Source organism: Gorilla gorilla, chromosome 2 (assembly GCF_029281585.2).
Source record: "Gorilla gorilla gorilla isolate KB3781 chromosome 2, NHGRI_mGorGor1-v2.1_pri, whole genome shotgun sequence".
In the NCBI taxonomy this organism is placed as follows: domain Eukaryota; kingdom Metazoa; phylum Chordata; class Mammalia; order Primates; family Hominidae; genus Gorilla; species Gorilla gorilla.
Genome location: NC_086017.1, coordinates 37,244,720 through 37,268,736, shown reverse-complemented (window position 1 = coordinate 37,268,736; position 24,017 = coordinate 37,244,720). Strand labels below are relative to the sequence as shown.

General features: G+C 35.4%; 1 protein-coding gene across 9 annotated transcripts in view; it reads left to right on the top strand.

The window, feature by feature from the left end:
• The window catches only part of SLC4A7 (solute carrier family 4 member 7), a 111,416-nt gene that overhangs the window by 55,785 nt on the left and 31,614 nt on the right, over positions 1 to 24,017 (top strand). For all 9 annotated transcript variants that reach the window (XM_019024660.4, XM_055380914.2, XM_004033768.5 and 6 more), the window contains 7 exons: positions 4,199 to 4,314; positions 6,560 to 6,717; positions 7,563 to 7,650; positions 9,726 to 9,872; positions 16,591 to 16,697; positions 18,810 to 18,984; positions 23,376 to 23,509. In XM_019024660.4, the coding sequence (XP_018880205.1) occupies positions 4,199 to 4,314; positions 6,560 to 6,717; positions 7,563 to 7,650; positions 9,726 to 9,872; positions 16,591 to 16,697; positions 18,810 to 18,984; positions 23,376 to 23,509 (925 nt within the window). The remainder of the gene's footprint in view (positions 1 to 4,198; positions 4,315 to 6,559; positions 6,718 to 7,562; positions 7,651 to 9,725; positions 9,873 to 16,590; positions 16,698 to 18,809; positions 18,985 to 23,375; positions 23,510 to 24,017) is intronic.

The following is a 24,017-nucleotide window of genomic DNA, read 5'->3' as shown; positions in this document are numbered from 1 at the left end:
GATGAGGTTGGTGTTATTCCTGTTTTTCAGTGAAAAAAGACTTGGAGATGTTAAGATCAACCAGAGCAGGGATTTGAACTCAGGTCCACTTACAACAAAATCTATAGTAGAGTATTTCATTGTGAACTTTATCAGTTCGTGAAAAAGATAAAGCTTAATGATGAAGTAACTGAACATAAAAGAGGAAAACAACCCTAAAAATAATTATTCAGAAGTAATCAGCATTCTAATCTTAAGAACTAACAAGATTTACTATTTTTCCTTGAACAAAAGTGATTTTAAAAGCTACTTCCTTCCATTTTTTCCAATATTACATTGATCAGTAACAATGAACATGTCTTGTTTTACCAGCTTCTATGTTATAAATAATTAGGAACTATAAATTTTATATAGGAAGGAAGGGGGAGATGGGTTCACATTGGCTTCTTAGGCCGTGTTAAGGAGATAAATTAACTGAGAATCCAACATACATTTTTTCCCATGAGTTTTTGTGATGAGATTTATCGGCCTTTTTGAACAGAAGAAATTAGAGTGGAGAGGAGAGAGGGAATTTCTAAAGACAAGAATTACAGTTAAAAAGACGACTGTAGATAGTACGTAATTGCTGAGGAAAAATAGGGACAGCTATACATGATTCTCTATTCAATTACTTTCGGTGCTTAAAGCATCTAGAAACTCTAATGGAGTTTCCTTGATGTCTGGTACTGTCTTAGTGGAAGAAAGTGGCCTCAGCATCATTATGTCTCAAGCGACTAACACCATGGATTTTTGTGTCATAGAGTCATAATTTGTGCATACCTATAATAAAAAAGTGGTATTTCCCATTAGTTACTTTTTAGAAGATAATTATATGTATAAAAGTTATATGTATAAAATTATAAATCATATAAATTAATATGTATAAAACTTGTGGCTGGGCATGGTAGCTCATGCCTGTAATCTCAGCACTTTAGAAGGTCAAGAGGGGAGGATCACTTGAGGCCAGGAGTTCATAGTGAGACCCTCATCTCTAGGGAAAGTAAAAAAAAAAAAAAAAAAGAAGTGAATTTATTTTTAGTACTTTTAAATACCTTTTTCTAAGTCAGTGGTTCTCAATCTTGGCACTATTGACATTTTAGGCTGGATGATTCTTGGCTGGGTGATTGGGTGGCAGGGGAGTAGTCCTGTGCTTTATAGGATGTTTAGAAGTATCCTTGGCTAGCTGCCTGCAGCACCCCCGAGTTGTGACAACCAAATATGTCTCCAGACATTGTCACAAGTTCCTTGGGGGTCATAATCTTTCCTGTTTGGGCACCATTGCTGTAACTACCTCACTTTCAAATTTTTAATGAAAAGTTTAAAATTTGAAATTTAAAGAAAAATTTAAAGAAAATGCTGATATCTTTGATTTCCTTTTACATATATTTTTTTCCTTAAAGCAAAGTAATATAGTCCTTCTGTGTTTGTGCTAATGATAGCTTTATTTTTTTGTAATTTGCTCATTGTGAATGCTAGGAATTTATTATAGGAGCAGGGAGACTTTACTGATTGAGAAAACAGTTTTAGTTTAGCTGAGGTTGGGAAAGACTACACAAATCATAATGATGAAGAACTGTAGCATGCATCTGGTGTGCCAGTTTTGAAAAAGGGACAGGTTTTCAAGATGACCAGGTTAGCCATGTGACTGACTTCAGGTTATACCTGCTAACTTTGTCAATGTTGAGTTCTTCATTATTTCTTCTTCTCATTGCTGGCATATCCTTACTTTTCCTTAGAGTCTTCTCATCATTCCACTTTTTTCCCTCAAATCTGGCAGCTAGGACTATTCTGGAAAACTGTGTGTTATGTATGCTTTTGATTATATATACACAGGTGGAATACATTTAGCCTTTGGAAGTATGTAATGCTCAGCTGCTTTTGCCACCAGGGCCAGATTGTACTCTCAGTTTTCTTGTGTGGAAGTAGTTGGAAGTCACTGAAAAACACTGGTTAACTTTGTATCTCTTGAGCAAGGAAGGGACTCTTCTGGAAGTTTAGGGACAAAGGTCAAAGAAGAGGAATCTTCTTGGTGTGCCAAGCTAAGATTGTAAGAAATGAGTTGAAGCTTGGGAAATCGTTTTTATTTCGGAATTGTTTACCTTTTCCAGAAAGTGAGCACATGGCCAAATAGATTGCAAATTAAGATTTTTCGTCACATTGGCATTGTAGTTTAGGTATTTACAGAGAAGTGACGATGACAGCAGTCTCTGTCATTAAGCGTAAGCCGTAAACCCAGATGACTTAGTTTCAGTATTCATCGGTTATAGTATATTCTGTTTTACAAAAGTGAAAACTCCTTTAGATGTGTCAGGTATATCTGATGTACTTTAAATTCTGGAACTTGATTACCAATACATCTTCGGAGCTTATAGAATCTAACCACAAAACAGATTTTAACTGAACTTCCATGTGTTGCTGTGCATGGGACAGTTAAAACAAAAAGTAAAGTCTGTTGTATTTCAGTACCTTTTCCTCCTATAATGTTCAGTGTTTTAGGAATTATTAGTCTATATTCTTGCACTAGAAAACCTTGGATGTTTTGAAAAAAATGAGATGCATTTAATATTAGGTTGGAGCAAAGGAAATTGCACCAACCTAATAGTAGAAATCTGTGTAGTGTACTTGAATTTAAATTTTTTTTTTTTTTTGAGACAGAGTTTTGCTCTTGTTGCCCAGGCTGGAGTGCAATGGTGCAATCTTGGCTCACTGCAACCTCTGCCTCCTGGGTTCAAGCAATTCTCCTGCCTCAGCCTCCCAAGTAGCTGGGATTACAGGCATGTTCCACCACGCCTGGCTAATTTTGTAGTTTTAGTAGAGAGGGTGTTTCTCCATGTTGGTCAGGCTGGTCTCGAACTCTCGGCCTCAGGTGATCCGTCTGCCTTGACCTCCCAAAGTGCTGGGATTACAGGGATGAGCCACAGCGCCCGGCCTAATTTTTTTTTTTTTTTTTTTTTTTTTTAGGACGGAGTTTCTCTCTCGTTGCCCAGGCTGGAGTGCAATGGTGCAATCTTGGCTCACTGCAACCTCCGCCTCCTGGGTTCAATCGATTCTCCTGCCTCAGCCTCCCAAATAGCTGGGACTACAGGCACACGCCACCACGCCCAGCTAATTTTGTATTTTTAGTAGAGATGGGGTTTCACCATGTTGGCCAGACTGGTCTTGAACTCCTGACCTCAGGTGATCCACCCACCTCGGCCTCCCAGAGTGCTGGGATTACAGGCGTGAGCCACCACGCCTGGCTGAATTTAAAATTTTTTAAATTTTAACTTTTTTGCAGAATTAGAATTCATAGTGTTAATGATTAGTCTCATTAAGCTGTGTTTTTATTTTATTATTGTGAAATGTTGGTGTTGAATGTCACTTTTGAAATGAATATACTAATGCTTCAATATGTGTCTGTCCTTTGAAATCCAAACAAGTATCATTTCTAATCCAAATAAGCTATTTTTATGAGTTTGTCTGACTCTTAGAGATGGAATGAGTTTCTTACAGTCACATAGATACAAAGTGGCAGAGAGTGCATAATTTAAACACAGATCCCTTTGGTTATAAAACTCTTACTGTGCCAATTTCATTGCAAAAAACTTGCTTGTTATATTTTAAAGTTGGATTTCTTAGGAGTAATTACAATATGTATTATAGACATAAATGTTAACAAAGAAAAGTGAAAAGTCTTCAGGAAACTTCTGATTATGGGAGATTATGTTAATTCAACCCGCATTTAGTTAGTGTAGCTTTTTTCTGAGTTACACTTAGGGTTTGTCAGAGAATTTATTGTTGAAAGCATGCTAAGTATAGCTAGGCTTCATTAAGTTCCATGCATTTCACATGTTTATGATAATTAAAAGTATATTCCCTAAGTATTTTTAATGGTAATCAGACTCAGATCTTCCATCTTTTGTGGTTCACACCAACTCACGTTTTATTTCTTTTTGCAAAAGGCCACAATTTTTGTAAATTCTAATTGTATTATTTTAAATATTAAAATGTATAGCTTTATTATTGCTTAAAATGTTGTTCTAGTTTTGCTGGTATGTTACTAACACCGGGCACTTATTTTTTTTAACCTTGCACATTAGCTTTTATAATATTCATAAATCATCACTTTCAGAATGTGAGCAGAGTCAGGTTGCAAAGTGAATTTTCTCCTTACTAATTTGGAATTTGTCTTTAAACATAGGTATTTTGGCCTCTCCCCAGTCTGCTCCTGGAAACTTGGACAATAGTAAAAGTGGAGAAATTAAAGGTAATGGAAGTGGTGGAAGCAGAGAAAATAGTACTGTTGACTTCAGCAAGGTAATTCTATCATTAACTGAAAATTCTCATAATTATTCTTAGGAAATAAGTAGTAATTTGTGGCTAATATTATTAACATTGATTATAGTAATTTTTTAGTAGACTGGTGCTTACAAACCTGCATGTGATGTCTGTGATATGTTAATTTAAGGTAAACAACTGTGAGAAGGGTTACAGTTAACCTGTGAGTACTTGAATAACTACACCATTACTAGTGTTAGAAATTCTGAAAAAGAATATGTGAATAATACGATATTTCCATCCATACCTACCCATAGATATCGTGAAACGTCAGTACTTTTTGAACTACAGTCATTTGTTCTGGAGCTACCACCACTAGAACGTTAATTCTGGGAGTGATGTTACAGCACTAATGATTCGGTCTTTCCTGGGCTGTAATGCAATCCCAGAATTTCTGTCTTATGGTGTCAGTACTTTTGGAATGTCACTGAGAAATATATTGGTGCTTCCCCATGGGTAGGTAAAGGCATGGATTAAAAAAAAATACCTATGTGAACTATGATTTTTTTATTTTGGTAAATGAGTATTTTGTTGAAATAGATAAACCTGAGTTTAAAAGAACAGGGCAAAAGACTACTAAGTTCAAATTATAACTGAATGTAAAATGTACTTTATGAGTATTTCTTATGAACAATTGATTCTATCTAGCCACTAATTTTTTAGTAATATTAATTTGCTATAGTAAAATACCAGATGCTCATGGTATTTTAATATTTTTGTATCCAGTATAAGACTTTTTAATAAATGTAATTATGTCAAGCTGATTTCATTTCTTAAGCCTTTTATTCTTTGATGAAAAGTCTACAAGATATATTTTACAGAAAAGGAGTTTAAATGGTTTGCATTATAGCTTTGTTGAGTGTTGTAGTCTAAAACTATAGGAAGCCTAGCATTATGGACATTGGCTGTGCAGAAAGGCTGTTGTATTTTAAATTTTTCTGATCTATCCTGATCACATTTTACTGGTGCTCATGTTATTTCAGATAGTGCAAAGTACTTAGTAACAAAATTGCAATTTATTTCTTGTTAAATGAATAAATTAATATAATTTACATTATAGAGTTCCTCTAGGCATGGCAGTTGCCGTTTATTTTTGTTCCTCTGTCACAGTCTTACTTTTTTTTACTTGGCCTATCTTTGTGTATACTTCCTTGTCTCCTGTTGGGCAGGAGTCTGCCTCCTGGCACTGTAGTTGTGGCACACTGGGTGTGGGACTCAAGAGGCCCGCTGTAAGTGCTGGTTTTACTTTTCATAGATAGCCCTGTAAGTGGTTGTTTAGTGACTTGTGTATAAATGCAGTTCACATAATTTGATATCATGTGTAACCTTTTCCTTGTAATTATACACAGAAAGCTAAATTTTACTATTATAGCATTATCATGTATCTGTGCCAATAAGGGCTATAGATTTTTGTTTTAAATAAAAACAAGGGGCCAGGCATAGTAATTCATGCCTGTAATCCCTGTGTTTTGGGAGGCTGAGGCAAGAGAATCACTTGGCCAGGAGTTCAAGACCAGCCTGGGCAATATAGCAAGCCCCCCACCTCTACAAAAAAACAACAAAAATTAGCTGGGTGTGGTAGCGCATGCCTGTATTCTCAGCTACTCGGGAGGCCAAGGTGCGAGGATTGCTTAAGTCCAGGATTTTGAGGTTTACAGTGAGCTATGTTCCTGCCACTGCACTCCAGCCTGGGCAATAGAGTGAGACCTTGTCTCAAAAATACTACTAATAAAATAAAAGTAATGATTTTTTTTTCCAGTTAATGAAAAGACTAGGAAATGCCCAGAGTAATTTTTTGGTTTGTTTTTATGGGGACTTTACATAAAATGTAAAGGTTTTCTAAGGTTAAGTAATATAAAACCATGAATATTTTTTAGCACTGTGTATAATTTCATGAACCATTGTTAGTTTGTGAACTACATATTTGTCCTTAATAGTTTTTAATGAATAGTGCAGTATTCATTGAAAAATTTCTCAAGTTCATGTTTGATAAAGATTGTGACAGTTAAAACAGTAGCATTGATTCAAATATGTTTGCTTGCTTTTTTGTATGTCTACTCCATTCTTTATAGTTGTGAAAATTTTGACATTTTAAACATTCATTAGATCACAAGTTTTGATTAGCAAATAGTAGTCTTATAAAGCAGTTTTTCTTTCCTGTTTCTCTCTAGTCTTACAAATACCACGGAAACTTTATTTTTAATTATTATTTATTTGTCAATAGGTTGATATGAATTTCATGAGAAAAATTCCTACGGGTGCTGAGGCATCCAACGTCCTGGTGGGCGAAGTAGACTTTTTGGAAAGGCCTATAATTGCATTTGTGAGACTGGCTCCTGCTGTCCTCCTTACAGGGTTGACTGAGGTCCCTGTTCCAACCAGGTAAAGAGTTAGTTCCAAGTAACATTTAACATTCTCTAAGCATTTTCAAAATCTACAAGTTTTTAATCCAGTGAATGAACAAGCATGTTGATTTATGTAACAAAAGCTTATTTTTTTAAATTTTATCTTATTTTTGAGACAATCTCACTTTGTCATCCAGGCTGGAGTGCAGTGGCACAATTTCAGCTCACTGCAACCTCCACCTCCCAGGTTCATGCAATTTTCCTGCCTTAGCCTCCCTAGTAGTCTGGATCACAGGTGTGCAGCACCATGCCTAGCTAAGTTTTGTATTTGTAGTAGATATGGTGTTTTGCCATTGTCCCAGCTGGTCTCGAACTCCTACTTAAGTGATCTGCCTGTCTTGGCCTCCCAGAGTATTGGGATTACAGACGTGTGCCACTGTGCCCAGCCAAAATCTCATTTTAATAGTTAATATTCAGCCACTGTACCAAATACTTTGAATATAAGACTCCTGTGAATAGGGCATAAAATCATTTTCTTCCTGGAACTAAAAAGTACAGTAAAATAAATATCGGCTGGGCACAGTGGCTCACTGCTGTAATTCCAGCACTCTGGGAGGCCGAGGTGGGTGGATCACCTGAGGTCAGGAGTTTGGTAGAAGGTTGATTTGGTAGAAAGTTAATTAAGGTTGCTTTTCCTAGTTTTGTGATTTCCTTTAGTCCAGGTGGAGTTGCCATCTTTTTTCAGTGATTGGTGTGGGGGAGTAGAAAAGATGTCTGAGTGTTGTTTCTTTGTTTATATTTGAATGGTTTCTTTTTTATGATTGCCTAGCTTTGTGGGTGTATGATGTTTATTTTAAAATCTGTATTTTCATATTTCCTTAGGTTTTTGTTTTTGTTATTGGGTCCAGCAGGCAAGGCACCACAGTACCATGAAATTGGAAGATCAATAGCCACTCTCATGACAGATGAGGTAATCAGAATACTCCAAGTTTCTTTGAAGTAGACACTAATTATGCAGCATATAGTATATATTAGATTACAGTTCTCTTTTCTTTCATAGTGAAGCTCTAAAACTTTTCCTCGCTGTGTATACTGTTGTATCTCATATTTGCTTCTCCTATTTGCCTTCAGTTAGGTTTTTAAGACCTTTATATCAAGATCAGTGGGTATTTAAAATTTTTTTTTTATTTTAAACATTTGTAATTATTGACTACCTTCTTGAACTTTCGAAATTTTGGGATTTTTTTTATCCTAGATTTCAGCATATCATTTCTCTAGGTTTTCCTCAGAACATTTTTTTTCCTGTAAATTTCTCTGATATGGGGTCCTGATCTTTGACGATAACCTACATACTAATCAGGACCTTGTCTTTCTTTTGAAGAGAGATTTGTAATCAAATTCTTGCCAAACATCAATGCTGTGTGTCCCAAGGGTATTTGAAATGCCCCATATCTGAACCTGACCTAATTTTTCTTTTCCTTTTTCTTTTTCTTTTCTTTTCTTTTTTTTTTTTTTGAGACAGAGTCTCACTCTTTTGCCAGGCTGGAGTGCAGTGGTGCAGTCTCGGCTCACTGCAATTCTCCTGCCTCAGCCTCCCGAGTAGCTGGGACTACAGGTGCACCCCACCATGCCCAGCTAATTTTTCTGTATTTTTAGTAGAGACGGGGTTTCACCATGTTGGCCAGGATGGTCTCAATCTCCTGACCTCGTGATCTGCCCGCCTCGGCCTCCCAAAGTGCTGGGATTACAGACGTGAGCCACCGCGCCTGTCACATTTTTCTGTCCTCTTTCAACCATCCAGTCACCAGATTCTTTTTACCTCTTCAATGTGTTTTGCATTTAATCTGTCATATTCTTTCCATCTCTACTGCCATTTCTCTGGCTTAGCCTTTTATTTGTTGGTTCAAGTAGCCTTTATGAGTATTTATTGTATAGTATTTTTCTCTACATTCTCAGTAACATGCAAATTTGAATGTATCATTTCCTTAGTCCAAAGGTATTAATGACTTCTATCATACAGTGAAATTTAAATTTAAACTTTTGGCCGGGCACAGTGGCTCACTCCTGTAATCCCAGCACTTTGGGAGGCCGAGGTGGGTGGATCACTTGAGGTCGGGAGTTTGAGACCAGCCTGGCCTATGTGGTGAAACCCCATCTCTACTAAAAATACAAAAATTAGCTGGGTATGGTGGCACAGTTCTCCTGCCTCAGCCTCTTGAGTAGCTGGGATTACAGGCGTACGCCACCACGCCTGGCTAATTTTGTAGTTTTAGTAGAGATGGGGTGTCACCATGTTGGCAAGGCTGGTCTCAAACTCCTGACATCAGGCGATCTGCCTGCCTCGGCCTCCCAAAGTGCGGGAATTACAGGCATGAGCCACTGTGCCTGGTCAGTTACCTCCTTTAAGAGAATTTTCCTGGCTCCTTTGTTCTTTCCCATCAGTTTCCCTTTCTGTACCCTACTTTCTTTTTATCAGAGCGTCTATCAATACCTATAATTATTTATTTATTTAATAACGCGTTTCACTGTCTTTCCTCCTAGAAAAAAAGGTTCTTGAGTATAGGGACCTTGCCTTACCTGTCACCATTGCATTATCCACAATGCTTAGAATTGTATTTTAGCAGTTAGTAGGTAGCCAGTAAATATTGGTCATTAAATAAATTATTTAAGTAAAGTTGTTTGCATATCCATGACTATTTTCTTAGGATAAATGACATTTAAATGTCATAGAAGTAGAATGACACGCTACAGTGTTTTATTTTCTAATCAATTACTATTTCCCAGGCAAAATTTTATTTTTAAAAAATTGTTCTGTCTTAACATGTAACTGTTCTCTTTCAGTGTTTGTTATTGTTAATTCATCTGATAATACTGAGTGGATTACCTTTTATAGTTGTTACCCAGGCTGGGCTGAATACCTGCCTGAGATAAGAGTTTAGGGGTTATCTTTATTGTGAAGCTATTTATGATATCCAGAGTGGATTTACTATGTGTAGAAATTTTTTTCAACTTTAAAATCTTTTACTCAATATTTTTTTCACTTAGATTTTCCATGATGTAGCTTATAAAGCAAAAGACAGAAATGACCTCTTATCTGGAATTGATGAATTTTTAGATCAAGTAACTGTCCTACCTCCAGGAGAGTGGGATCCTTCTATACGCATAGAACCACCAAAAAGTGTCCCTTCTCAGGTAAGAATCCAGAGCTATTCTTCTGTGACTTACTTTATCTTAATAAACTTTTTTTTGATTAGCTATGATTCAAAAACCAAAACAGAGAAGTTTTATCCCCATCTCGTCCTCTTTACCTTCTTACCCCCATACTTACCTCCTGTGGGTGGACCATTTTTTACTAGTTTTTTGTTTATCGTTTTCATTTTTCATTCAGTACTTGAAACTATGAACATGTAGTCTTGTTTCTGTCACCAAAAGCTAGTGTACTGCATATACCGTTCTGTACCTTGCTTTTTTCATATAAAAGTATATCTAGGAGATCTGACATAAGAAATCATGAAAATATTCCTTATTCTCTTTTTCACAGCTTTGTTGTATTCTATGCATGGATGTACCATAATTTATTCTATTCCTGGGTTCTGATGTTACCAGTCTTTTGCTATTTCAAACCATGCATGACAATATCACATGTCATTTTAGTCTTTTGCAGATGTATCTGTAGAATAGATCCCCAGTAATAGGATTGCTGGGTCAAAGGGGAATTTATTTATAATTTTAGTAGATATTACCAGAATTCCCTCCATCAGCTGGAGTGTTTTGGACTCCTGCAGTGATGTATGAAAGGGCCTGTTTCCCTGCATCCTCACTGACACTGTGTGTTGCCAGACTTTTGGATATTTGTCAATCTAATAGGTATCTTTATCTTCCTATTTTAAGTATTTTAATGAGGTTTTTAATTGAGTTTTTATGAGACAGGGTCTTGCTCTGTCACCCAGGCTGGAGGGCAATGTCATGAACATGGCTTACTGCAGCCTCAGTTTCCTGGGCTCAAGCAAACTTCCTGCCTTAGCCTTCTATGTAGCCTGGACCACAGGTGTGCACTACCAGCCCCAGCTAATTTTTTGATACTTTGTAGATATGCTGTCTCACTTTGTTGTGCAGGCTGGTCTCAAACTCCTGGACTCTAGTGATCCTCTTGCTTCAGCCTCCGAAAGTTCTAGGATTACAGGCGTGAGCCACTGCTTCCGGCCTTTTAATGAGGTTTTAATTTGCATTTGTATAATTAGTGAGGTTGAATATTCCTGATTATCTTTTGTTCATTGCCCCACCACCGTCTTTTTTTTTTTTTTTTTTAAACATTTAAATTGTTCATTGATCCTTTGGAGGTTATGATAGTGTATTTTATGTGAGTATGGACCCAGCTTCATCTTTTTTCTAAGTTCCTGCCTGGTTCTCCCTGTTCATTAAGAGCTAAACATTGCTCCCCTTGGTTGGCGATGCTGCCTTTATTAGCTAAAATTACATTTGTATTCAGGCCTGTTTTGGACTTTGTTTTGTTGTCCATTGGTCTGTCTATTCATGGACCGATTCCACACTCCAATTTTTGAGGCTTTTTGGTATATTTTAATGTCTGGTAGGTCTAGACTTGTTCTTGCTCTCTTTCTTACTCTTGTTTTTCTGAATTTTCTTGGCTATCTTGCATATTTATCTTTTTGTGTAGGCTTTAAAATCAGCTTTCTATATTCAGAAATATGCGTAATGGTTTTTAAAAAGTTGTGATGACAAATTTCTCATTCAACTGAGGGAGAACTGACGTCTTCATGAGTTTGAGTCTTTCTATTCAAAAACATGGAGTGTCTCTCACCAGTTGATTTTCTGTTTCAAGCAAGTTTTTGTATTCTTAAAGAATGTTGTCAAGTTTTCCTTATAATTTACATGTTTCTTGGTGAGTGTATTCATGAGTATTGTATCTTTGTTGCTTTTATATGAAATGAAGGCTATTTGTTATTTTTTATGTGCATATATACCATACACAGTTGACCCTTGAACAATATGAGTTTGAACTGTGCAGTTCTAATTATGTGGAGTTTTTCAATAAACATTGGAAGGTTTTTTGATAATTTGAAAAAATTTGCATGCAAACTTCATAGCCTAGAAATATCAAACAATTAAGATTAATTAGGTATTCCTGAATGCATAAAATATATGTACGTACTAGTCTTCTTTAATAATAATTTATTACCATAAGATATATACAAATCTATTCTAAAAAGCTAAAATTTATCAAAAACTTATACACACTAAGAGTGTACATGGCACCATTCTCAGTGGAGAGAAATGTAAATAAAAGTAAAGATGCAGTATTAAATCCTAACTGCATAAAATTAACTATAGTAAATACCATACCACTGTCATTGTAATTTCATAGTTACTACCTGTTGCTATTGCAGTGAGCTCAAGTGTTGCAAGTTAACATGCGTAAAATGCTGTGTGTTGCTCATCGTCTCCACATCAGCAGTTTGTCTCTCCAGTAAATTGTGTTTACCCTAAAAAGTGATCATGAGGTTCTCATATATTTTTCATCATGTTTACTGCAATACTGTAAACTTTTGAATAACAACATGGGACTCATAGGAAGTCCTGTTGGTGATACTAGTAAGTGTTCCTAAGAAACAGAGAAAAGTCACGCAAATGTAAGATGAAGTTGAATCTCTTGGTATGTACCATAGAATGAAGTCTGCCATTGCTTGCCATTTCAAGATAAATGAATCCAGCGTAAGGATCATTGTAAAAAGAAAAGGAAACGTAAAGTCGTCACTGTAGCTATGCCAGCAGGCATGAACACTTTTGCTTTTTTGCAAAATGCCTTTTTATCTCATATTGAAAATGCAGCTTTTATGTGGGTGCAGATTACTATAAGAAAGACATACCTATAGATTCTGATATGACCAAGAAAAAGCAGTCATTTTATGACAACATAAAGCAAAAGAAAAGCGAAGGATTGGATAATTTAGTGCCAGCAAAGATTGTTTGGTAATTTTAGAAAGAAGTTTGGCTTAAAAAATGTCAAAATAACTGGAGAAGCAGCTTCTGCCATCCAGGAGGCAGCAGATGAGTTCCCAGATCAGATCCTGTTAAGAAAATCCCCTGAACAGGTTTTTAATGCAGATGAAAGTACCCTGTTCTGGAAATAATGCTACAGAAGACATTTATTAGTAAGGAAGATTAGTGAGCACCAGGATTTAATGCAGGAAGGGTTAGCTAACTGTTTTGTGCAAATGCAGTCCAATTTATGATCTTGACTACCTTTCTCTATAAAGCTGCTAATGCTGAACTTTGAAGGGAAAAGATAAATGCCAGCTTCCAGTCTTTTTGTTATATGAGAAGGCCTGGATGAGAGCCCTTTTTCTGGATTGGTCCCATGAGTGCATTGTTCCTGAAGTCAGGAAGTACCTTGCCAGTAAGGGACTGCCTTTTAAAATCTTTTTGATATTAGACAATGCGTCTGGCCACCCAAAACCTGTGAGTTCAGCACCAAAGGTGTCGAAGTGGTCTACTTGCACCCAAGCACAATGTCTCTAATTCAGTCTCTAGATTAGGGGGCTGAGGACCTTTAAGTCTTGTTACATTAGATGCTATATATAAAAGATTATTAATGCTGTGGAAGAGAACCTTGGAAAGCAAGGACATCATGAAAGTCTGCAAGGATTACACCATTGAAGACACCATCATTATTATAGAAAAAGCCAGGAACGTTATCGATCCTGAAACAATAAATTCCTTCTTGGAGAAAACTGTCCAGATGTTGTGCATGACTTAACAGGTTTTACAACAGAGCCACTCAAGGAAATTGTGTATATGGCAAAAAAGGTGGAGGTTGAAGGGTTTCAAGATGTGGATCTTGGAGAAGCTCAAAAACTAGTAAATACCACACCAGAGGAGTTAACAGAACACAACTTGATGGAGATGAGTGCTTAACCGGTACTGGTGATGAGGACAAAGATATAGAAGTAGTAGTGCCAGAAAACAAATTGACATCAGCTGATATGGCAGAAGGGTTCTGATTATTCAGGATTGCTTTTGACTTCTTTTGCAACATGGATCCTTCTATGGTTTGGGTACTGAAGGAAACAAGGATTGGTACTGTCCACATTTTTAGAGAAATGAAATAAAGTGAAATAGAAATTATGATGTATTTCCATTAATATTTTCTTTTCGCTAGCTTACTGTATTGTGAAAATATAGGATATAACACCTCTAACATGCCAAATATATGTTCGACTGTTCATGTTACCAGTAAGGCTTTCCAGTCAACAGTAGGCTTATTAGATTGAGTTTCAGGGAGTTATACACAAAATTTCAACTGCATGGGAGTTGGTACCAACTCCCTTGTTTATTCAAGAGTCAACTGTGTATTTTATTATTTTTTTTGAGATGGAGCTTCGCTCTTGCCACCCAGGCTGGAGTGCAATGGCGAGATCTCAGTTCACTGCAACCTCTGCCTCCCGGGTTCAAGTGATTCTCCTGCCTCAGCCTCCCGAGTTGGTGGGATTACAGGCGCCTACCACCATGTCCGGCTAATTTTTGTATTTTTAATAGAGATGGGATTTCACCGTGATGGCCAGGCTGGTCTTGAACTCCTGACCTCAGGTGATCCACCTGCCTCGGTCTCCCAAAGTGCTGGGATTACAAGTGTGAGCCACCACGCCCGGCCTCAACTGTGTATTTTTAATCCTGCTACCATCCTTAATTGTTTGTAATAGTTTTTCAGTCAAATAATCTGTAAGTAAGAGATAGTTTTATTCCTCCTTTTCTAAATCTTATACATGTAATTGTTTTCTGTTGTCTAATTGTATTAACTAAAATCTCTAGTACAGTGTTAAGTAGCAGGGCTTTAAATAGGCATTTTTAAACTTGTTTCTCACTGTAGTCAAATGTCTCTAGTATTTCTCCCATTAAGTAAGATAATGACATTGGAGCCAAAATATACATTTCATCATGTTAAGAAAGTAACATTATTTCTTTTTTATTGACATTTAAAATATAAATTGATGTAGAATTTTATCAAATGCCTTTTCAGCATCTCTGGCAAATGATTATATTAATTTTATTTATCAATTATTATGGTAAATCATATGAATAGATTTTTGAATATGAAAGAATTCCTGGAGTCAACCCAGTTTGGACTTTAAAGTGGTAGTGGTCTATGTCTACTAGTTTGTATTACTGTAGATTGGTTTATAGATTTTTGTGCCATCTTCACATTTTATACTTCACATCAATATACTTGTTTCATAAAAAGTTTGTAAGTTTTCATTTTTGTTAAACAGTTTTAAATGGTGTGGAATAATTTGATTTTAAAAGTTTGGAAGAATTCCTTTGTAAAGTTTTTTGAGCTTGAATCTTTTGTCATGTAGACCTCAACAATTAGCTTATTTCTTCTTTGGAAATTGGTATATATAAAACTTCCTATTTTTTCTGATGTCAGTTTTGGTAAATCATTTTCCTAGTATATTACCAGTTTCATCTAGGTTTCAAATTTATTTTCATGGAGTTATATATAGTATGTATTTGTGTATGTATATAAAATGTGCTCACTATGAAATTATTGCCTCTTTGCTTTTTTTGTTTTGTTATTAGCTAAAGGTCTATTGTATTTTTCAAACAGCAGCCTTTAAAAGTTATTTTAGTACTTTTAAAAAATGCATTTTATTTTGTATCTTAGTTTCTGCTGTTAGCTGTTTTATTTCATTCCTTTCACTTTCTTCCAGGAAAGATTTTTTGTTTTCACATTTTCTGAGGTAGTTGTTTAATTCACTTTTTTTTCCTTGTTTCATTTTTCTTAATATAATTGCTTAATTTTCTTGAATGTGCTTTGGCTGGGTCTCATGGGTTTTATTAGGTTGGCACAAAAGTAATTGTGGCTTTGGCCATTATTTTTAATCAATTCAATTAAATGATTAAATCAATTAAATGATTAAATTAGAAATAATAGCCAAAACCACAATTACTTTTATAATTTGTAGTTTTTAAAATTATTTTTGTTTCCTAGGAGTCTAAAATTTTATCCCTTTCCTCTTTAAGATGTAAGTTTGAAAATTGAAATTTTGTAAGTGAGATTTTGACGTTTTCAAATGGCAGTCTTACATTTGTAGATGAGCCTTGCTACTCTCTAAATATGGAGCATGTAAACCAGGTAGCCTAAGTCTTTAATTCACCTAGAGCCTTTGACCCAGTAAACCTCCTGGGATGACAGATCTCTGTCTCCCTTTCCCTTTACCTCTCTGTTTCCTTTTCTTCCATCTTTCCTACCATCTTTCCTCTTGTATGTGCACATGCTCACACATATTTTTAGCCCCAGCAATCTCTTGATGTAACAAGTTAAAAGTTCATTTCTTTGTCTTTAACAGAGGGGGAGAAATCCTGTATCATGTGAATAGTACTCTTGAATTTGTAATAAAATGTAATGGGAAGTGGATTTTTGTGGGAACATGTTTATCAAACAGCTATTTTTTAAGGGAAATACTTTAGTAGAAGAAAAATGACATTTGCTTTTTTCTTAATGTAAAGCGTAATTTTCAATAGTTAATAGGAGCAGTATTTTTAAAGTTTTGGTGGGAGAGATGCTTTTTTGGAGGTTACTTACGTTTGTAGCTATTGGTGAATAGGAATTTGAAATGGTATGTGTGAATATATTTTATAGTATATTGATAATTAGAACATAAGATGCAAAAAGCTAATTGCAAATTTAAAATATTAATAGAAACTGATATTAGCTTCTATTTTTAAAGAGCAATCTATTTCAGAAGAGAGTTTATTTTAGGAACCATTCTTTTCTAGGAGAACTGATTAGATACATAATTAATATAAAATCTGATATTCACTCTAATTGAAGATGCCATCTCAAGTTTTCTTAAAATAGAATTCTGAAAATAATGTTTTTTGTGAAATTCAGGAAAAGAGAAAGATTCCTGTGTTTCACGATGGCTCTACCCCCACATCGGGTGAGACTCCTAAAGAGGCCGCTCATCATGCTGGGCCTGAGCTACAGAGGACTGGACGGTGGGTGCAAATACTGATATTTTGAAGGGTTTGGGGGATGATTTGATGAAAACATAAATATTATATTTTTTCCAAGTGTTTGGAACCTAATCTTGTACAGTATTTTTTCATATGTAGAAAAATGTGCATTATTATATATAAGGAAAATTTATATGTATAAATATATAAGAATTTATAAATAATTTTAATAGTATGTATCAAGCTTTAAAAGGAAAATAATGGACTGTATATTCAGAATATTGCAGTTATGTAGTGTGTAGGTTAATTTCCATTGCTTATACAGAAGGTTCTTGAAGAAGGTGTAGAGTCTTATTATAATTCTTCATATTGAGTTAGAGAATTATGGAAACAGAGAGTAATTACAACTAATAATTTCTTTGTATATGTGCACAGATTTAAAACTCTTAAATGAGCATTATATCATGAGGTAATCTTCCATGGACAAGCATGATTAAACCATTGTATTGCTCTCTGGAAACCTAGCTAGAAAAATTGTTTAAGAAGTTAATTTTTGTAACAAAAAATAGAAATATTGGCAGATGCAAACATTGCCTTAATATTTTGTAGAAGTAGATAAATGTTATAGTATTTTCATAATGTGGAAAAGCATGTGGCTATTGATTCTTTATTGTCCACTGGTGGTCAGTATGGAATTAAATAATCTTAAATATTAAATCTTTGTTTAAAAAAAAACAGGGTATCTTATACAGATACAATCTTAGGGATTTTGATGACATCCTTAAAGGGTACTATATCATAAAAATAAGTAACTGGCATACTGAATATAGACTTTAGAGAAACTGAAATCCACAATTAATTCATTGACTAATGAAGTGTTTTTGTCTCTGTGAATACAATAGAGAAAAGATTTTGACCCTGTGTGAACAGTACTGTTGTATTATTAGCTATTATCGCTTCTTCAGACTGGGATAGGGTTAGTCATTGAGAAGCACTGTGTCAGGCCTCCACTGATCTCAGTCACATGAGAGCATCTGTATGCCCTCTACTAAGTAATTATCAATTTGATGGTATACTATAGATTCATATTTTAGATTATTGATGGCACCTTTTTTATTGCAAGCTGATTTCCCTTGCTGTCAGATTATGAACAGAGTACTACTTGTCAATTTGTGTTTAGGATTTCAGTATCAACTTAAAAAAATTACAACGGTAAAGCTTGAAATATCCATTTGAAAGCTTAATGTTAGTTTTTTTGGTCAATTTTCTTGCAGTTGGGATTTGAATGATTATCTGTTTTTTGAGTATTAAAACGAATTACTGATTTAGTCACCAGTGTTTGTTGAGTGCCTACTATTTCCCAGGTAGTGTTCTAGACACTGTAGATAACGCAGTGAACAAGAAAAAGTCTCCCCTCATGGAGCTTATATTTTATTGGAATGTCTTCAAGTTAGATATATCCAAAAGACTAATTGTTAAAAATGTTGAAATGGTACAGCTTTGATGTACAAACAGATTTTTAATCTACTAATTGAAACCTGTTAGTTTTATTAATGTACATATTAGTTTGTCTACATACACAGTAAATTAAATATACTGAAATAGTTTTTAGGGATTTCTTTCCCCCTTTTATATGATTGAAGTACTAGTTTTGAAAGTTTTTAAAGTTATTGAATTCATACCACTTGTGCATCTAAGCACAACATACTACATTTATATTAAAGTGTATTTGGATAATAATTGCCTTCCTCGTATTTGTGATTGTTGCCTTTAAGATTTTAATATAGACAATTAATAGAATTGCTTATGCACATTTTCATAAATGGGTTGTTGGGTTTTGTTTATTTTGTTATACGTTGCCTTGCACATTTGTGTCCAAAATTACATTTACTCATATAAAATCATTTGCCTGCAGTCTTTTCATTATATAGTCCGTAAAATACAGATAATTGTCTCTTAATGAAATATAACATTCCTCTGTCATTAGATTAGATTAAATGAGTGTATCTTCTGTAATTTATAAGTTAAATTGGATTTAACATTTTGTTGACAAAACACCTAGGCACCAGCAGTTTTGTGTAGCCCATAGTTTTAGTCTGAAGTAGCTAGAATCCTCTAGTGTACAGTTTGACGAGTTTCATCTCACCTATTTAGGCTTTTTGGTGGTTTGATACTTGACATCAAAAGGAAAGCACCTTTTTTCTTGAGTGACTTCAAGGATGCATTAAGCCTGCAGTGCCTGGCCTCGATTCTTTTCCTATACTGTGCCTGTATGTCTCCTGTAATCACTTTTGGAGGGCTGCTTGGAGAAGCTACAGAAGGCAGAATAGTGAGTACAAAGATTGGTAGTGGCCAGGCTCTTAGCTCTTCAGAGGCAAGTGTCTGTATGCATTTGTCTCACTATTCATACTTTTATTTGAAGAGTCTACCCACAGCATGATTAACGTGACCCAAAGCAGACTTTCCCCAAAGGTAATTGCTGTGGAAAACATGGGGAAGCCATTTGAACAGAAGATGCACAGTTGAGGTAAAAAAAAAAATTAAAGAAAAGTTTACTTTGGCTTGCTGGATGAATGGTTTTATAAATTGAGTAAAAGGCTTGGATTGTCTTTTGAGGTGGGGTGGACTGGGAGAAGACAACAGTTGAACTGATTCTGGGTGGGTCATGGGGGTTTTTATCAGGGGCTACTTCATATCCTGTAAGGTATCATAGGATTAGTTAGAGCCACATGATGAATATTAACTCCTCAGTCCTGTCTGGTAAGCCTATACTCGGCTGGAAGAATAGAACATAATTATGGAAACTGTGGCTTTTTGAAGTGGCATTTAATTTTGCTGTTATTAAATCTGTGTGAAAATAGCTAAAACTTATTTGGAAAATATAATTGAAAGCTTCATCCATTCTTTGATATGACTAAAATGAAAGTTTTTATGTTTTCCTGTTCCTGGTTATACTGTATTCAGAGCTATGGTGCTTTGTAAAATCTTGAAAGGCATTTCTTTGTTGTTGTTGATATGCATTTTAATGGCATTTAAATGAGACGATTTGTAATTCTTAAGTGCATTTTACTTAATTGTATTTATTCTTCGGAGAACATTCTTTTTTTATAGATCAAAGGTTAAAAAATAACGAAAGCTAAGGCATGATAATTATCGAATTAAAATATTTCATGATCTAAACATGAAATAAACCTAACAACTGAAATTTTCTTTCAACTCTGAATTTATTTTGGATTATGTAAAATCTTTTTACCTTAGTCTTTAATCATTGTATCAAAGGTCCATATTTTTAGTAAGTTGCTTTATGTGCTGTCACAAATTGTGCATGTCACTCTGCTAGTCCCCATGGGAATGTGGTTTATCTGTTACCATCATGGAATTGCTGCCTCTTTGTCCGTGGACTGTCATTCATTACCTGCCCATCTAATCTTGCTATTTGATATCTTGTACATGTGACAATGTGTTTGGCATTGGAGGAATATAGATAAGTGTAAGAAGAGCCAGTATCTCCTGTCCTCAAGGATTCTAAGTGAAAAAAGTGAAAAAGACAAAAGTGATTAAGTGAAAAAGACAAAATAGTATATACATAGTGCTTTGCCACACGTGAGTGAGATAAAGGAAGAGCTGTAGGATTTGAAGTAATAGAAATAGAGGAAGCAGAAATATTATAGAAGAAAATGATAAGGATATGTATTGGTTATCAGGTGCTTTATTAGAACTTCAGGTGGAAATGGAGATATTAGGAGATATGGTCCCAGAGTGTGTAGAGTGGTGAGGAGGAAATGTAAAGATTGGGAATCGTTTATATAGGAGTGAAGGTTGAAATAGAATAGAGGAAGTTAACAAGAAAGATAATTTACAGGGAGAGAAGGAGAGGGAAAAAGTGTGAAATTACCCAGATTTATGGAATGAAGGAGAGATGGGATGGAGGAGGAAAATGATCCCAGCAAATTAGACACACAGACCTAGAAGAGGAATGAGAATGATGAAATTCTGTGAAAACCAAACTAGAGGTTTTGAGGAGGGAAGATTAGCAGGAGTATTTGATGATTTGAAAGGGTAGTACAGTAGAGAAGGTGTATTTATAGGTGTGTGAGGGGAAGGTAAGGGTAGGTAGGCCTTCTGATGGGTACAGTGGAAACTTCTGAATGTGAGAATGAGGTAGGCAGGCAGTGTAATAGGCTGTGATTTTTTTTTTTTTTTTTGAGGCGGAGTCTCGCTCTGTCACCAGGCTGGAGTGCAGTGGCGCGATCTCAGCTCACTGCAACCTCCGCTTCTCGGGTTCAAGCAATTCTCCTGCCTCAGTCTCCTGAGTAGCTGGGACTACAGGGGCCCACCACCACGCCAGGCTAATTTTTGTATTTTTAGTAGAGACAGGGTTTCATCGTGTTGGTCAGGCTGGTCTCGATAATGTGACCTCGTGATCTGCCCACCTCAGCTTCCCAAAGTGCTGGGATTACAGGCGTGAGCCACCGTGCCCAGCCAGGCTGTGATTTCTTTAGGGGAAAAGACAGGTAACAGTATGGCAGTGAACATAGAAACAGTTCAAAAATTAGAAAAAAAAAAAAAAAAGGTCTTCATATGGCCATATCTGCTTTTCAGCCCAAGATTAGGAGAGGGGAACCTTAATTTTATAGCCATTTGCCTGTGTTAATGTCTTTTTTGACATCTCCTTGCTTCATGTCTCAATGTTTTGCTTTTTTTCTCTGTATGTATACCATTTAGACATTTTTTCCCTTTGTTTCTGCTTTTTGTTTTTTTGAGACAGGGTCTCACTGTGTCACTCAGGCTAGAGTGCAGTGGCATGATCTCAGCTCTCTGTAGTTTTGACCTCACTGGACTTCCCTCATAACCTCCGGAGTAGCTGGGACTATAGGTGTGTACCACCACGCCTAGCTAATTTTTTGTATTTTTTTGTAGAGACCAGCTTTTGCCATGTTGCCCAGCCTGGTCTTGAACTCCTGGGCTCAAAACAATCCACCCACCTCGGCTTCCCAAAGTGCTGGTGTTATAGGCGTGAGCCATGGCACCCGGCCCATTTTTTTCCTTTGACTTAAGCTCTGCATAAATTCATTCCTAAATATGCTTATTGTAATTGAACTAAGGATTTTATGATGGCTTAGCAGTGTCTTCTAAGAACAAACATTTTTCTCCACAGACAAGAAAACAAATTTAGCCCATATAATTAACAAATGTGTCATTAAGATGGACACTTCTCCTTTATGCTGCCAAAAGATAAATTTGTTTATCTTTGAGTTTGATCCTGTTTTTATTCTAATAGTTGAATTATACTTTCATTGCATACTGTCATTTTGTGATTTTTTATTTTGGAAGATGCTGTTCTAGCTGATGATGAGAATTGCTACCCATTCATTGACTATATTCTGTGTGCCAGACACCATGCTTGCTAGGTGTTTTTGCAAATAATATTTATGTTCTAGTTATCATCACCCCCATTTCAAAGTGAGAAAGCTTAGGCTTAGAAAGGTTAAGATATGGCCATGGCTGAACACCTAGTAGTAGTCAGTCTTCCCACTGGAAATCTAGTTTCGGAAGCCCTCCTCTTTGCCTGTTGCTGCGCTGCCTCTCATTTCAGCAGGATTGTTTCTTACGAGCTTCTTTTCTCCTTCCCTTTACCGATTAATGGGCTGGCTTTTCTGGATAGTACATTCCAGTTGACCTTGATGTTTGTATATGGTAAACTATTCTTTCCTTACTTTCTGATTCTTTCCCCCTTTTTCTAGTGGCATAGCTAATCATCTGATAGCCTGATTAGTTAGAACGTAATGGTGGTGGTTGTACAAAATTAGTATACTAACTTTGATTTAAATTCTCTTAGTCTTTCATTTTCTGTATCTTTTCTTGCCAAACTTTAGTGATACTTTGTCATTTATGGTTGCTATAAATTTTTTTGAGATTTTTCTCATTTATTTTGTTAAATATTTCAGTTTTGATAATTGATTAAGCCTATCATATTAGATTAATTTGTTTAAAATATGTGGAAAGTTTTGCTCTTTAGAAATCAGTTTGAGAAAGATAGTCACATGTTGATTTATCACCTATTCGAAAGATCTTTTTATAGCAGTTCTTTTTTGTAGCACCATATTATTTACTATTTTTTATTTTTAAAATGAACTATTTCAGCCATATAAAACTATTCAAAATAATACATATCCTTCTGTACTCACAGACTTAAGAAATAAAACATATGTAGATAAAGTTGAAGCTCTTGTGTGTGTCTCTCCCATTTACTCTTTGCTCCTTTCATCCCACAGCACAGGTTGAGTATCCCTTATCTGAAATGCTTGGAACCAGGAGTAGTTCAGATTTTGGATTTTTTTTAGGATTATACTTCTGGTTGAACATCCTTAATCTGAAATCCGAAGTGCTCTAATGAGCATTTCCTTTTGAGTGTCGTATTGGCACTAAAAAAGTTTGGAGTGTGGAGTTTTGGATTAGGGATACTCAACCTGTATTGAGTTTTGAATTAAGGATGATCACAAAAGTTTCTTTTTAATATGCAAAAAGAAAGCATTTTTTCTTGTGTATTTAAAATGTATTTGTAATTTTTTATATTTTAAATTAAAAAGTCAAAGTGGTGTTGGTTTTATAACTGCTTGATGGGTATTTTTATTTTCCAGATGTCTTACATGTATTATAGTACGTTAGAGAAATGTTTATGATGTATTGCTTTTATTCATTTCTTTTTTCCTTAAACAGAGCGCAATAGAGTCTCTTTTTGGAGCATCATTAACTGGGATTGCCTATTCATTGTTTGCTGGGCAACCTCTAACAATATTGGGGAGCACAGGTCCAGTTCTAGTGTTTGAAAAAATTTTATATAAATTCTGCAGGTAAGTAATAGCCCTCTCTACTTATCACATGTGTTATATATGAAATTGTTTATTAACTTAGAAGGGAATTATTTAATTGCTTAAAAGTAATTTGGTCAATATATGCATTCTCATTATTTTTGAGCTACTGTATGATTGACCACCCTCTGGCCCCTTCCATTCTTAATCCAGTAACTTGGAGATGAAGAAAGTAAGATTGTCCTTGAGTATAAAATCAGTGGATTTGAATGCTGATAAGCAGATCACTTGAGGGCTAAATACAAATCCTTTGTGCTAACAAATTTAAACCAGTAAGAAGGTGTTAATCTGAATTGGGTTGAAGCAATCAGAGTGAAGTGTCAGTTTCCATTGGTGAGGTTGTTCACACTGTAGAAATGAATATAGGGTACTGTAGCTGTTAGACTTTGAATTCAGCATGGCTAATACTGTTCCTTATTTTATTTATTTATGTATTTATTTATTTGAGACTAATCTCACTCTGTTGCCCAGGCTGGAGTGCAGTGGTGCG